The 12,613-nt window shown below is 40.7% G+C and overlaps 1 protein-coding gene across 7 annotated transcripts in view; it reads right to left on the minus strand.

Moving 5' to 3' along the window:
• PRKG1 (protein kinase, cGMP-dependent, type I) overlaps positions 1–12,613 on the minus strand; it is a 429,334-nt gene that overhangs the window by 144,243 nt on the left and 272,478 nt on the right. For all 7 annotated transcript variants that reach the window (XM_021381835.1, XM_021381839.1, XM_021381834.1 and 4 more), the window contains one exon: positions 9,333–9,396. In XM_021381835.1, the coding sequence (XP_021237510.1) occupies positions 9,333–9,396 (64 nt within the window). The remainder of the gene's footprint in view (positions 1–9,332; positions 9,397–12,613) is intronic.

The raw sequence follows: 12,613 nt of genomic DNA on the forward strand, positions 1-12,613 counted from the left end.
TTTTCCAACTACGTTTGTTTTTTTTCTAATGTGTGGGTTTGGGGTATTTTTCAAATGAGATAAGAAGAAACAGAGTTATCAGATATTGAAATTCTGTCTGTATATGAAACAGTAGCAATTGAATCTGTTTCGTTTCCTCCACACGTAGCACTTCATCTACATCCCAAAGTTCCTGTGGTAAATATTAAACATACTCTATAATAGAGTGCTAGCTCTACTCAGAAGAGAGAAAATAAAAATCTTTCATAATCTGAACTTCTTGCTCTTCCCTGCTTATTTCTAATTCCCGTTAGGCCTCATCTGTGCCTCCAGATCAGAGTGTTATTCATTTGTTGCTGATCACCTTTGGTCAGGCATAATCTGCCATCAAGCTCTACATTCAGGAGACAGCTGTCACCTGCAGCATGGACCAGCTCAGGGCTACATAGACCTAAGGATGATCCTCAGTCTCATTTGGAAAAAGTACTAATTATACTGAAAGCTAATTAACTTGCGTATTTCTCCTGTTCTACTCACTGTTACCACGTCATTCCATATAAAAAGAGGACTGCATTCTGAGTCTACTGATTAAGTGGAAGCATCACAGGAATTTCTAATCTGTATTAAATTCACAAGGTGGAGAAAGAAGGATGGTTGGCACCTTAGCATGGAAGCTGTCAAAGCACAGGCCCCACAACAGAAGCAGCAGTGATAGCAACAGAGACGAACTCTGTTTTTTTCCTTTCACCATTCATGCCTTACTCAGTTCATTAATTCTTTTTATAGGGTTAAAAAAAAAAAAAAAAGAGAGTGGCAAGAAGTTCTCATCAAATAAATTTACAGCGGCATTAATTAAATGGCTGAAGACATGTTGCTGCAATCCATGCTTTCAGCACTTGGAGATCACTCTCCCAGAACATACTCTATCTGCAACCAGTGAGCTGCCCCAGCAGAGTTCAGGCTTGCAATAATCAGCCTGCAGTATTTAACACATTTCTTTGTCCTTGTTCCACTCAAAGAGTTTGGCAGCTTCTTTTGTCTATTACCATACATGCTTTAGGATCAATGAGGTAGCCAAACCACGGCCACCTGGGATTAAGGAAAGCACATTACCAGCACTTAGGACTCCATAACACAATAAATTAAGATTCTAAAGTAGTACTTATAGTGAGAGTTTCCAAAACGTACATAGAACATAAGGAACTGAAGTCCCAGGGTCTAAATGCAATCCCAACCCAAAATGGGCAGTAAAAGGACAAAGCCTAGGACTTGTTAATTAACTGGCTGGCATTCTTGATTTGGGGGAATTTAAGTCATATTTAAGAGTACACACTCCACTGCTAGGGTACACATCACAGAGGTATCCAGAGCCCTGGATATATAATACATAGGAAAAATATATTTGATGTAGTTAAGTTTGACATTATCTGTGAAAAGAAACAATATTTTGTTGCTTTCTGTTGATCAAGCTGCTCAGCTTCATACATAACATCTGATGTGGATTAACATGCTAAATCTGAAACAGAGAAGGAACATCAAGTACACAGGATTTAGAAAATCTGAGTCAGAAATATCAGTGAAACCTTAATTCAATGCCCTTCTAAGCATTTGTAACTACAAAACTTTTAAATCATAAGATCACCTATTATTCTCTCCAGGCTCTCACCATTCCTACCCCTTTCCCCTATCTTGAAAGCCTTACGTACATCAACAAACCTAGGACAGATACTCACGAAGATTACACATCCATCCCCAACACACAGGCAAAGCAATCTTACTCTTTGAAACAAGATTAGTTGTTTAACTTGGAAAAAAAAAATCCAGAAAAATCACCTGTAGGCCAGCAGCTGCAAGGAATAATTTTAGATCAAATGGATAAGCTACCAGAATAATAAGCTAGTGGAAATGGTTTCAAAAGAGAAAAGGTCAAACAACCTTAATTATAAGGTACTGTTAACCATAATACCGATACTCAATATAAATCTTCCAAGGATATAAGCTTTACATTTGAATGACACAGAGGATATACCTGAAGGAGGAAAAGGCTATAAGAAAGGGAACCAACCTCAAAATGGAAATGCACTGCAGTTTAACCTGGCAGGAAGCTCAGCACCACACAGCTGTTTGCTCATTCCCTCAAGTAGGATGAGGGAGAGAACTGGAAGCAAAACAGAACTCATAGGTTGAGACAAAAAATATTTACTAAGACAGAAAAGGAAAACAGAAACAACAAAAGCCCACCAAACCCTCAGCAGCAGCTGATCCTCTCCCCCCCCCCTCACAGCTCCCACATGATGTCAGGTGGTATGGAATAAGCTCTTGCCTAATTCAGGCCAGCTGTCTGGGGTCCACCCCACCTCCTGGAGCATTCCCATTACTCAGCAACAACCACAACATTGCTGTGCTATTAATATTAATGCTGTCTCAGATGAAACCAGGACAAAATGAAGTATGTATTTTTTTGTCCTAAGGAAAAAACAGAAAGGGATGTCTGAGCCCAGAGACTCTAAGTACTACCCATGCCCACTTCTAGCTCATTCCTACCCTTGGCCACGCTAGGAATAAAGATGTTGGATATACTTGTTTTCTTCCCTCAGACATGTCACAGGCATCTTCTCAAGCTCAGCTGTTGTTCTGTTCACTCATGAATTTGTTTTTCACAGTATCTGTTCTCAAGCCTCCTTGGCCATCTATACCTGCACATCAGGAGTCACACACTGAGAGTTTGGGTGCTCTGGGGTTGGGTGATTTGTTCCCTGACCCTCCTCTTTTTCTATGACCACAGAAGAGCTTTCTCTCTCTCACTGGTAGTGCAAATCCTGGCAATTTAATCTACTTCTAACAGACCTGCTGTCCTCCTTTCTTAAGGGTGTAATGAATGGAGTAAATCTGTAAATAAATACAATGGCAACTTCAGTATCTTCCTAATAATCCCTTGTTAAAAACTATGGAACAGCTTAGGTTGGAAGGGACCTTAAAGGTGACCTAATTACAATCCCCCTGCATGGGCTTAATGCCACACACCAGATCAGGCTGACCAGGGCCCCATCCAGCCTTGTCTTCAGTGCTTCCAGAAAGGGGGCATCCACAGCTTCTCTGGGCAATCTCTGTCAGGGCCTCACCACGGTGTGAAAATTATTTCCACCTAACATCTAAGCTAAATCTCACCTCTTTTAGTTCAAAACCATTCCTCCTTGCCCTGTCACTATCAGACTATGTAAAACGTCAGTCCCTCTCCTGTTTATAAGCTCCCCTCAAGTACTGGAAGGCTGCAATGAGGTCTCCCTGGAGCTTTCTCTTCTCCAAGCTGAACAAGCCCATCTTCCTCATCCTTTCTTCATACAGAGATGCTCCTGCTCTCTCATCATCCTTGTGGTCTTTCTCTGGACATGCTCCAACAGCTCCATGTCTTTCTTGTGCTGGGTGTCCCAGGCCTGCATGCATTACTCCAAATGGGGCCTCACAAGGGCCAAGCAGAGGGAGATGATCACGTGCCCTGCCCTGCTCGCCACCACTCTGCTGATGCAGCCCAGGATACTGTTAGCCTTCCAGGCTGCAAGTGTACACTGCTGGGTCATGTCCAGCTTTTCACCCACCAGGACCCTCAAGTCTTTCCTGGCAGGGCTGCTCTCCATGAGTTCTTCTCCCAGTCATACACATACTTGGGATTGCCCCAACCCAAGTGCAACACATTGCACTTTGTCTTGTTGAACTTCATTAGATTCTCATGGGCCTACTTTTCAAGCCTGTCCACATCCCTCAGGATGGCATCCCTTAGAATCAAGGAAAAGGCCTCCAAGATTATCTAGACCAACCATCTACCTACCACCAATATTTCTCCACCAAACCATGTCCCTTAGGACAACATCTAAGAGTTTCTTGAACACCTCCCAGGATGGTGACTACACCACCTCCCTGGGCAGCCCATTTCAGTGCCTGACCATTCTCTTGGAGAAGTAATTTTTCCTGAACCTTCGCATTCATCCTATCACTAGTTTTGTGGGAAAAGAGGCCGACCACCACCTCAGCACAACTTCCTTGCAGGGAGTTGTAGAGAGTGATAAGGTCTCCCTTGAGCCTCCTATGCTCCACACTAAACAAACAATCCCAGTTCCCTCAGCCACACCCCGTAAGACTTGTGCTCCAGATCCCTCACCAGTTTTGTTACCTTTCTCTGGACATGCTCCAAGGCCTCAGTGTCTTTCTTACAGTGAGGGGCCCAAAACTGAACACAGTACTTGAGGTGCAGCCTTACCAGGGCTGTGTATAAGAGGACGATCACCTCACTGCTTCTGCTGGCTACACTATTTCTGATACAAGCCAGACTACCATTGGCCTTCTTGGCTACCTGGGCACACTGCTGGCTTATATTTAGCTGAGCATTGACCAGCATCCCCACATCCATTTCTTCCACACAGTCTTCCAGCCACTCTGCCCCACGAGTGTTGTGCTGCCTGGGGTTATTGTGGCCAACTTCATCCCACTGGCCTCAGCCCAGCAATCTAGCCTGTCCAGATCCCTCTGTAGGGCCTTGCTATCCCCAGGCAGATCAACACTTCCTGCCAACTTGCTGTTGTCTGCAGACTTTCTGAGGGTGCGCTTAACGCCTTCAACCAGGTCATCAATAAAAATACTGAATAAGACAGGCCCCAGTACCAACCTCTAGGGACACCTCTCGTGACCAGTTGCCAGCTGAATTTAACTCCATTTGCCACCACTCTATGGGCCAGGCCCTCCAGCCAGTTCTTTACCCAGCTTTACCATTTACCTGTCCAAGCCACGGGCTGCCAGCTTCTCCAGAAGAATGCAGTGGGAGACAGTGTCAAAGGCTTTGCTGAAGTGTAGGTAGATTACATCAACAGCCTTTCCCTCATTCACCAGGCAGGTCACTTCATCATAGAAGGAGATCAAATTGGTCAAGCAGAACTTGCCTTGTGTGAACCCATGCTGGCTGGACCTGATCCTTCAGCTGTCTCACACATGCTGTGTGATCTCATTCAAGATTATCTGTTCCTTCTATTGTATTGACTGCACCACTCAGTTTGATGTCATCAGCAAACTCAAAGAGGGTACACTCGATCCCTTCATCGACATCATAAATGAAGATGTTGAAGAGCACCAGTCCCATGACTGACTCCTAGGAGACACCACTTGTCACTAACTTTCACCTGGACATAGAGCCATTGATCGCCACTCTTCTTTATCCACTAAATAGTTCAGCTTTCATATTCTTCTCTCTCTAATTTAGAACTGAGGATGTGGTGTGGGAACATGTTAAAGGCCTTGCACAAGTCCAGGTAGGCAACATCAGTTGCTCTCCCTTTGTCCACTAGTACCATTAACTCCCTCATTGGACTCACGTTGTCCACGTAGTATTTTCAGTGCTGTGATTCACAAGGCTTTTTTAAACTCCGCAGCCCTTAGAGATGGCATTCCTCTGCTCCCATGAAAAGAAGAGGTGGAAGACCCCAAGTCTGGGGCAGATGTTGCTTCTTCTCTTCCCGCATTTCCCATAAAACTCACTAGGACAGCTGCAACTCCACAGTATCGTAGAGTTTGGAAGCTGGAGACCAGGCAAAGACTCAAAATGAACAGCACCTCACTAGCATTAAATTCATTCTGTGGGTGTTTTGACACATTTTAGTTTCCAAAAACTAGTAATTTACTTCCTTCTGTTACACGCTCACCACAGAATGCTAAGGCTGCATGTTCTTACAAATGAACTCTTTATTAATACAAATGCATTAATTTTTCTGATATATAACTGATACAAGTTGAACAGTACTTGATGAAATAGACTTTTTTAAACTCCAAGAAAAAATAAGAAAGTCTTTATTCAGATGAGATGATCATATATTGTTTAAAAGTCTCCAAAAACTGGGGAAAGATATGTCTGGCTTTTGGCTTTTCAAAGAGATCTTGGCTATTAATCATCTACAGTAAATCTTTCCGTTTGCAAATAAGCTTCCCTCTTTCACACAAGGATACTGCAAGTATTCAGATGTTTCATGAATAAAAATGACATGCAAAAAGGCACTTTTTCCCCAAGGAAACAGAGCAAGGATACTTACACAGCTGATTCAGGTATTTGGACACCTGAGACACACAGCAGTCAGATAGGGTTAAGGCACACAGCGATGTCTAAGTTGCATGCTGGCAACTTACCCCCTCTTACTATATTAATGCTCCAATACACAAACATGACAATTGGCTTTACAAAAACAAAACAAAAAAAAAAACAGAGAAACTACATTGCCATCAGTTCAGTGCTGTTAGGTAACAAGACTATGAATACATGGCAGAGGCAACTGTCACTGAGCAAATGATTTTTTAGCAAAGAGCAGCCAAGGGCACAACAAGGTCAAGAAGGAAATTTAGCTGAAGAAAAGTACAAAAAAGCAGGAACTAAGAAAGGAAAGTGAGGAAGATATTGGGAATAATAAAAAAAGGCATTAGTAAACTTTTACTAGACACTATTAATATATGTTATCTCTCACATCTCAAGTGCACAGCAAAAGAAGGATATGTATTGTCCTACTAAGGTAGTTGTTTGTCATGCAGAATAACAAATTAATTTGGGTTCTTCATTCCCTACACAGCATAAGCATCATTAACCTTTGCTTCCCCACCTCTCCCAGACAGCTACCTCTGCCACTAGCTTGGTTTATTTGAGCAGGGGCTAAGCCGATCACAAAGTGTGCATGTGTGACTCAACATGTAATAATTTAAATCTGTCTTCTCTACTTATCCAATAATTTGGATCAATCTCATAAGAACTTTGCATAACTGATGCTTCCTCCCACATATCAAGCTTGTTTTAGGCAAGCAATTACCAGTGCTTTGAGGGGACTGTCCTACAGGCAGACAGAGTGACTGCACAAACCACTTCCTTAATACTACCAAAGCCCAAGCAAAATAAACACCAAGTCTTGAGCTGCAGCAACATATTACCCATTGACTCATGTTCAGCAAGCACAAGGATAAACAACACAATAAAATCACAGGCCAAGCAGAGCTGTTTCAACAGAGATGGCATCAAAGCCAAGCTAAATCAACGTCTCTGCTGAAAGGGCTGCTCTGCTTCCCATGGCAGTGAAAGTCACTGCAGTGGTTACATGACATTTTGAAAAATGTTGGCTATACATTGTGTAATTAGCAAGCATCTATGTCATGTTAAGAGATATTAATTCAATAAAGAATGGGATGGGACAGGCTTTGGGCACTTGCAGAAGCTATGCCCAAGTCTGGCTATTGTTTGGCTGGAAGTATAACCTACAAGGTAAGTGCTAGTGGGGCAGCCTGGGTCCAGGGAAACTTCAGCCCCAGAACAAGGACCTGGAAGTGGAAGCAGCTATGACACTGTCAATCTAATGGGCAGCTTGGGTTTGGATTTGCTAACGCTGAGCTCCATAAATGTGTTTTGACTTTCACGTGCCTATAAATCACGAGCAATTGCAGTGATGCGAGTGATTATACACAAGTCAGAACTGCTGCAACTGAAAAGGAAATTCCCCAGTGTTTCGTTAATTCTCATTCAAGTCATCTATGCTAAGTAACTTAGGGTAGTATTTCCACCAATTCCAGAAATGAAATTCTATCATCAAATATCGACCTTTTTCCTTCTTATTGCCATTCCCAGGTTTGATTTTGATAATGGGCAATTAAACAGCTTTTTTTTTTCTTCCGGGTTTTATTTAACACTTTTTAGAAATTATTTAAAGAATGTAGGACAAAAGTGTTGCATTAATTCATGGAAGGATATCAGAAGAAAAAATGCATGAAATCTTGACATTAAGAAAGATTTTTCCCTGCCTCTGTGTGAATGAGTTAGTTTTATTCAACACTTTTTACAGTAACAGAGAGGATAAAGTAAAGCTATTGCTGTCTAGTTTCAGTACGTTAGGTACTGTTTAACAAGATGCACTGCGTGATAGTATAATTTTATAGTTTATGCAAAATATATTAAGTCAAAGAAAAACACAGGGAATAACAAGGGTGACTCCAAGTCAGAAACTGGAAGCACTTCGTTTTGGGAGCCATACCCTGCAGGTCACCCAGTAAGGACTGGGAACGATCTTACAACATGGCTGTAGCAGCTGCCCTAAGATTAGAGTTTAAAATAAACAAGAGTGGTCTTGGACCAACCTTCACATGATTACTACTTGCATATGCATAATTTATTCACTGATGTTTATTCTGATCCCCCTTTGAAGCCCACTCTCCCTTGAAACTTCTTGTTAACTCTCAATAAGGAGCTTAGCATTGGTTATGTGATCCAAGCAAGTTAAATACCTGTTTCTGATAAGGCGTGTTGTTTGGAGATACGCACATTTAATTCATAGCACAAAGAGGCAATACAGCTCTCTTCCCTAAATCTGAAGAATTCTCCAGCAGTAAAGGAAATAAATCTTATCTATGAATATGCAATTACGCTGCATGACAAACATGTGAATTCATCTGTATACTAAATAAACAGCCAAAGAAATAACAATGTCCTATCAATGCTCTGAAAATCAAGTTAAATGTCAGCAGCTTTGTTTCTTAAAATCAGTGGCAGAGGCAGTACTTAGTACAGTGAAACACTTTCCTATAAACAGTCCTTTATTAGGACTGGCTCTCGTGACAAGGGATGTATTTAAAAAAAAATTAGCAAGGAACGACATAAAACACTGTAGTTGTACACAGATTTCCTACAGTTAAATCACACAAGGCTACATTTTGAAAGGTTTTATTAACAGTTTCCAGAATGTTCAGTAACAAGCAATTCTTCAGGTCCAGAATGGAGAGCTACCTGAATACACTATATGGACAAACTGCCTGCAATGCAACTCATATTTTGCATCCAATTTACACATTCACTTACAGGACAAGATTTTAAATAAAGACTCACCAAGAGCCTGACACTGATGAGATACCAGTTGCAGCCAGGTAGGCAAGGCACAACTCCAGAGAGTACATGAGACAGAGATGTACATGAGAGTAGCTTTTCCATAACATCTACTTTAAGGCCTGATTTTGTCCTCTAACATAAGTTTCTCATCACATCTGAAAGGAAATGGCATTTCCACATGCCCTCTTCCCTACCACTGACCCAGGGCAAAAGGTTTCCTCTTTGCACAACACAGGAAACAAATGTTTTGATCCTCAGTTGGATAGAAATCCAATTAAAGATATGTAAGCCCTGTTCAGAAATGGATTCATCTTTTCAGATGACTCTTCTCATCGTCTCAACATGCTGGAGTAGTCAACCATAACTGGGAGTAAAATTGTGAAGCTGTTCTTTCGGAAAAGAGCCTGGATATTGCTACCAGAAGGCTCTGAACTCATTAGCTCTCAAAATTAAATGCACTTACCTCTTCAAGGACATCTGCAAGCTTACTGAGTACCTCCTCGGGAAGGCTCTGGAATGTGGGAACACTGCAATACAAGAGAAATTTTAATTAATGCATGCCTCCATATATTTTTTAAACTCAGCTGCAGTTGTTTCATATGTATTTTGCCCTCTTCATTTGGGGCTGAACAAATGTCCAGCAGAAAATCAACATACATAATGGGAATCCAATCTTCATCTGCCAGCTCAGATGTATTTTTAAGCGTTGACTTGTTACGATGGGAGACCACTTGTAATAAACATCTCGAAAACCACTTGTAAAGCTGGTAATCAACTACAACTCAATTAAGGATTTACTGGAATAAATACATGCTGGAAATCTGTTCAGTCATATATATGACTGTGCAAAATTTTTCCCACCATAAACAAACAAATAAATAAATAAATACATTGACCACAGATGCAAAAGAGATAACTCAGCAGCAGAGGGACTGCAACAAAAAAGAATTGAATAGCTGTTGGAATTATGGAAGGGCTCACCCAAGGCTTGCTCGTTTTCTTTTGCCAAGGTGGAAACTTTTCCACTTTTTTTTTTTTCTGGTAGCATTTCACTTGCCAGTGATCTCCCACACCAGACTTGACTTTCTGGTCAAGGTGGGAGATAAATGCACCCATGGTCTACAGGACTGAGACTGAATTCTGTGAGGATGAGCAATGTGAAATTGACTGAGTCATCAACATTCCCAGGTGACACCAAACAAAACACATGGGCACAACGTACATTTCTGAGGCAGGAAAGAACCACTTTAACTGCTTTAATTTAAAAATTCCTGTCATCAGTAGATTAATTAGCGATGTAACTGCATGAGATATTAGTACAAACATAGCACTGAGATGCTATTGCTCTTTTGAGTTTATTTCCAAGAATATGAGCTGCTTTATCACACTCCATTACAAAGCATATACATAAGATTATGCTCCTAACATTAAATTTAGATCCCTAGTGTGTTGTTGTAGTCTCAGAAACACTGACGATCAGGTGTGAAGTTAGGAGGGAGTGGGCCACTAGGGGGAGTTCCCTGTAGAGAAGTAAATAGAACCCTAAATAAATGAGATTTTTCCTTCCATGCGAGGTTTCACATTTTACTTTTGATCACGTAACTGCATACAAATTATTCTCCACAACTTCCAGAGCTAGAAACTAAAAAATCAAAATCACAAGGTTTTTGCAACCCAGAACATGCAGCAGAGCAGGCCTTGTCTTTTGCCTGGATGGTAATCACCCCACCCATGTTCCATGAGCCCTAAGCAGTTTCTAGATACGTAACTGGGTGGCTCTTTGTGCATCCAGAAGAAATTCAGCCATACAAACAAAGGGAGGTCTCCAGACTTTGCAGAGAACATGCTAGCAAATAATATTCTGTCCAAGACCAAGCTTTCTTGTTACATGAAGTGCCCAGTTAACTTAATTTACAAGCACAACTGAAGCAGAACTTGCTTTTATTAACTTAAATGTATACCACACTGCAGTGGAATTAAAACATATTTCCAGACTTTCTATTTATTAACAACAAAATCAGCAAAACAAACAAACAAACAAAAAAAAACCACTTTAACTAGAATGTATATATTAATAGCAGAACAGAAAAGGACAACTTGATGCAGAAAAAAATGTGATTATTCAGGCTCTCAACTTTTTTTCCCCTCCTTAGAAAGCACTCTTTTTCAATGGAAATACAGGGCTCCACAATGCAACAAGAACACAAAACAAATAAAAAGGAATTATACGATGCCTGGGCCTAAGTATAGAACAAAAAGCTCATTCCACCAACACTTGCATTCCCAAATAAGTAATAAACTAATAGGAGGAGATAACACTCCCAGACATTCAGGCAAGTTCTACTGTGGTTGTACCAGAACATTCCCAAACTAAGGGACAGCTCATAGCAAATGTTTTTCTTGTTGTTGTTGTTGCTTTTGTTTTTTGTTTTAAAAAAAGCTAATTACATCATGTGTGTAGCCCAAACACATGAAAGAACATGGGAACAGCAGGAAATCTCTGAATGAGTTATAAGTCTTATTATGGAAATATTAGGATATTATATAAACAAGAAAAAATGCCTAAGAGAAAAGCTTCCAACTTTAACACCACAACAGAGAAAATGAACTTGTCAACACAACAACCTCCGACTACATTATGTCCAAGAATTATCAAAAACACATCCCATACTTAGTATCATTCTAAACAGCTGGAGGTGGCAGTACAGCCAAATTGTAGTGGGGCTTCATTGGAAGAAGCCACACAGGACAGCCCATCACTGCAGTACAACACATACCCCAAAAAAATACAGACCAAAAAACCCACCCTGTTTTGAACAAATGCCTTTGGAAAAAACAGTGAGAAAACATTTATTGACCTGTTAAAAAATACATTATAAATCCAGACTTACAGAGCTGATAGTAGCATTGATAAAAAAAGATTCCAGAATGTGCTGAACAATGTAACACAGTATTGAAAGCTCAACTTGCTTTGCCAGTTTAAAATAAGACATACTCCCATTTCCCTCATGACAACATTAAACAGAATCCTAAATCAGATCCTTACCTCCTTTCAAAGTCTGCCTACAGTGTTTCAAGATCTGCACATGTGGACTAACGTTTTGAAAAGTATTTCCACTTATAGGTACCTGCACTCACAGGAAAATAAAACCTCAGCTTAGAGGAAAACATCTGAGTAGCACACTGCTGCAGATTGGAAAACATACCGGAAAAGCAAACAGGAGCAGAAAGCACCAAAGAAAGAAATCTTTAAAGATTTTGCAGCACAGCAACAGGTAAGCAGAGTTACATTGTTTTCTACCATGTTGTGAAACTTAAGTCTGAAAACAGAACATCCAGCATTTCTATTCAGATATATCCATTATTTATGATGGAAGAAATCACAGTAAACATGGCTCAATTTCATTATGAAATGATTTATCCTGTGTCCATGACTAAAAAAGCTGTATTAAGTAAACCCAAACTTTCTCTATCAAGTGTTTTTACCCCCAGTCCTTAAAAAAATTCAGCGATGAAGCTGAACATTCATGTGATGTTCTCTTCATCACCTACATAGTGAAAGAACCACATGTTCCACAGACTGGACACTAACAACTTGTGTAGCCTTCCCTTCAAGCTGGGTTTCCCACAAGTCTGACAATCCTGTCCTAGGGTCTTCCTCCAGCCACCTTGTATTCCCAATATTGAAGAGCAATTGCTCCACCTGCACTGAATATGTTACTGAAAGGCAAAGATCTGCATTCA

The sequence above is a fragment of the Numida meleagris genome, unplaced genomic scaffold (genome assembly GCF_002078875.1).
Source record: "Numida meleagris isolate 19003 breed g44 Domestic line unplaced genomic scaffold, NumMel1.0 unplaced_Scaffold119, whole genome shotgun sequence".
Lineage (NCBI taxonomy): Eukaryota > Metazoa > Chordata > Aves > Galliformes > Numididae > Numida > Numida meleagris.